Raw genomic sequence first — 3,439 nt, forward strand, 5'->3', positions numbered from 1 at the left:
GATGTTAATCTGCGCATGTGCAAGGAATAGTGTCTTCCGGTAGGCTTGCCGGAAGTCCCTTATGTGAATGTGCAGTAATCAGCAGCAGCTAACTTTTACCGCTATTCTGTCTTTTGCTTTCTGCTACCGAGAGAGACAGACGCAAACCAGACAGGTTCCGTGTGAAGACAACAGACGCAAACCAGATAAGCTCCGTGTGAAGGCGAATACGACTTGGCGAGTTGTGAAGAATGCTTTCAACAATTGTGATTTAAACCGACTCTGCTATTTCCTACCCCAAGCGTCCATGCTACCGATGTCTAGAGATGAAATGCTTATTTCGGCGAAAATAAATTATTATTGTTATTCGTTCGGAGATTCGTGTTCCTGCTATTTTCCCTTTCTACAACTATGTAAAGAGATGTGACGCACCCTACAAGTGCGAATATCACATAAAAATTCCACAAATTGGTGATCCCGCGAAGAACATTAGCAGAAACAGATTCTCTAGCGCCAGTTTTCACAATTATGAATAGAAAAAAACGGAGCTTATGCACTGACGCCGAAATCACAAGTCTGTCGGCCTCGCGCTATTTCTTCAACCGACATCCAGCCGCCACAATTTCGACAGAGGAAAACATCAACGCCGACACCACGTGCTCATTAATCATGGTTGTGGAACCATCTTTCTTTCAACCACATTCTTCTATACGGTTTTTTTCTTTTCAGCTGCTATTTTTAGCAGTGACATTATCTTTTGAATTTCGTCTTCTTGAAACATTTATTTTTTTTTTGCCAGCTTCTTAAGAAGAAAAAAAAATAATAGCAGAACAACTTTAAAACACAAAACACAGTACACACGCGCACACTAACATTCTGGTGTTTTTCTTGTTTCTCATATATTTTTTTTCAGCGCGACGAAGGTTGGTGAATTTTTCCCTCCTGCTTATAGTACACAAATCAAAAGAAAAAAAAATGTTTCTTAAGATATATTTTTTCTTCTTTGTTTTGTGCACACACTGCTCCACAAAATTTAAAAAAAAACATTTCTGTCGGTTCACTGGTTGGTTTCTTTATTTCTCGTGTTTCATCTCGGAGAATTTGCTGTTTTTTCCTCATCGCCACTTTCTACTCGTTTTTCTCTAAGAGTCATTGGAAAAACCTGAATACACATCATGTCCCTGCCATCGTTACCTTTGTTTACAGGGGATCCAGCTCTGTGGTTTGCATAAATTGAGGCTTATTTTTCGGCTCATGGCATTTCCCCCGCGCAACAATTGTAGTTATTGTATTGTGGAATGCCCGCACCACTCGCCACCTCTGCTAGGGATCTAGTTACAGATCCTAGCCCAGACGCCACTTATGCGTTCGTTAAAGCGGAAATATTACGCCGCAACACCAGGTCTGAGGAGAGCGTTTCAATGAATTAATGGCGGATGAGGAGTTGGGGGACAGAATCCCGTCGCAGTTTTTGCGCAGATTACGTGAGTTGAGCGGTGACTCAACTGATGCGCCACTGTTACGCACAATTTTCTTTTCCAGATTGCCCTCCAATATACGGACGATTTTGGCCACGGCTCTTGAACACAACACCATGGACCAGATTTCCACGATGGCAGATCAAATTTTAGAACTTTCCGGCCAGCCATCGTCGTGTGGCGCGTGCGTTTGTACAGAGGCCCCTTCGACAGCCTCAGTTAAATCCTATCCTGTGTCACATGACGCCATTTTCGACAAACTTGACGCGTTCACGCGACGTATGGATAAGCTATGCCGGGAAAATAGGCGTTTTTCGCGAAGTCGGAGTCGTTCTGCTTCTCGTGCCTCTAGGCCACGTTCCGGGCTGTGCTGGTACCATTCCATATTTGCTGATAAAGCACGCAAGTGCATCCAGCCGTGCAGTTTTAAGCTTTTGGGAAATTAGTTTCGGAGGAGTTGGGCACGGCATCTTCCTCCTTTTCCCTTCCTACTTATCGTGCATTCTTTGTTAAAGAAATTCTTCATGGTTGACACCGGTTCTTGTTGTAGCATTTGGCCTCTTCGTCTCACTGGAGACAAGCCTAAGCGTTCTTCCATTGTTTTGCACGCTATTGACTCGTCTCCCATAGCTACTTTTGGTCAGGTTTCTTTACGCCTCGATATTCATCTTCGTCGAGACTTTCAATGGGTTTTTGTTGTTGCTGATTTCTTGAATAATTTTAATCTATTGTTAGATGTCAAGCGTTGGAGGCTTCTCGAGGGTACTACGTCGCTCTCCCCGCCGACTAGAGGTTCTACCAATGCGGTTCTTAGCTCGACATTTTTTGTTGCCACCTCTGGAAATGGTTTTCATTCTCTTTTGACTCCTTTTCCGGAGCTAGTGGACATTACCTTTCAGCCGGCAAAGCCTGCCCACTCGATCCTCCATTTTATCACCACTACTGGGCCGCCTGTTTTTTCGCGCTCACGGCGTCTTGTGCCTGACCGTCTCAAAACGGCTAGGGCCGAGTTTGAGCACATGCTTCAGCTTGGCCTGATACGCCCCTCCACCATCCCATGGGCGTCTCCCCTTCAGTTGGCGCGAAAAGGGGAGTCTGATTTTCGCCCGGTAGGAGATTATAGACGCTTCAACGCAGACCGCTACCCAATATGGAATCTTATCTTCAGGACTTTTAAGCGAATCTTTTATGGCTGTATCAATTTTTCAAAAGTTGACCTCATTCGTGCTTATCACCAGATACCGGTCAACCCAGCCGATGTTCCGAAGACTGCTATTACCACTCCTTTTGGGTGTCTTGAGTTTCTCTATATGAGTTTTGGTTTGCGGAACGCTACCAGCACGTTCGAGCGGTTTATTGATGAAGTTGTCCGCGGTCTTGATTTGTGTTTGCTTATGTTGATGAAATACTCATTGCGAGCGACACCCGTGAAAATCACCGGCACTTGTCTCAGTTCTTTCAGCGTCTTCGCGCCTATAGTGTACGCATTAATCCCGACAAGTGTGTTTTCGGACAATCTTCTCTAGACTCTTTAGGTCATCATATTGACTCGAGTGGCATCAGACCTCTGTCGTCAAAAGTCGATGCCATTCAACGCATCGCACTTCCTTCTTCCTTGCGTCAGTTGAGACATCATCTCGGCATGGTTAATTTCTACCGACGTTTTATACCCGGGTGTGCGGATAAGCTACTTTCTCTGACTCAGCTGCTAAAGGGCACCTCTAAAAAGGACGGTCCACTCACCCTCTTTGCTGAAGCATTATCTGCTTTCATGTCCATCAAGAAGGAATTAGCTTCTGTCCCGTTGCTTGCACATCCGGTTCCCGATGCTTCACTCTCGTTAACAGTGGATGCATCGGACACTGCAATCGGTGCTGTGCTGCAACACACAGTGGACGATCAGACTCGACCTCTGGCTTTCTTTTCTTGCCAGTTACAACCAGCTGAGCGGCGGTACAGCACCTTTGATCGCGAACTATTGG

General features: G+C 45.4%; 2 protein-coding genes across 2 annotated transcripts; both read left to right on the forward strand.

The window, feature by feature from the left end:
• The first annotated feature begins 1,408 nt into the window (after nt 1-1,408).
• On the forward strand, nt 1,409-1,903 carry LOC115212163. Its single transcript, XM_029781002.1, has one exon. The coding sequence runs from the start codon at nt 1,409-1,411 to the stop codon at nt 1,901-1,903; it is 495 nt and encodes a 164-aa protein (XP_029636862.1).
• A 78-nt stretch (nt 1,904-1,981) lies between these two features.
• On the forward strand, nt 1,982-2,983 carry LOC115212164. The gene has a single exon (XM_029781003.1). The coding sequence runs from the start codon at nt 1,982-1,984 to the stop codon at nt 2,981-2,983; it is 1,002 nt and encodes a 333-aa protein (XP_029636863.1).
• Nucleotides 2,984-3,439: the final 456 nt, after the last annotated feature.

The sequence above is a fragment of the Octopus sinensis genome, linkage group LG5 (genome assembly GCF_006345805.1).
Source record: "Octopus sinensis linkage group LG5, ASM634580v1, whole genome shotgun sequence".
Classification (NCBI taxonomy): Eukaryota; Metazoa; Mollusca; class Cephalopoda; order Octopoda; family Octopodidae; genus Octopus; species Octopus sinensis.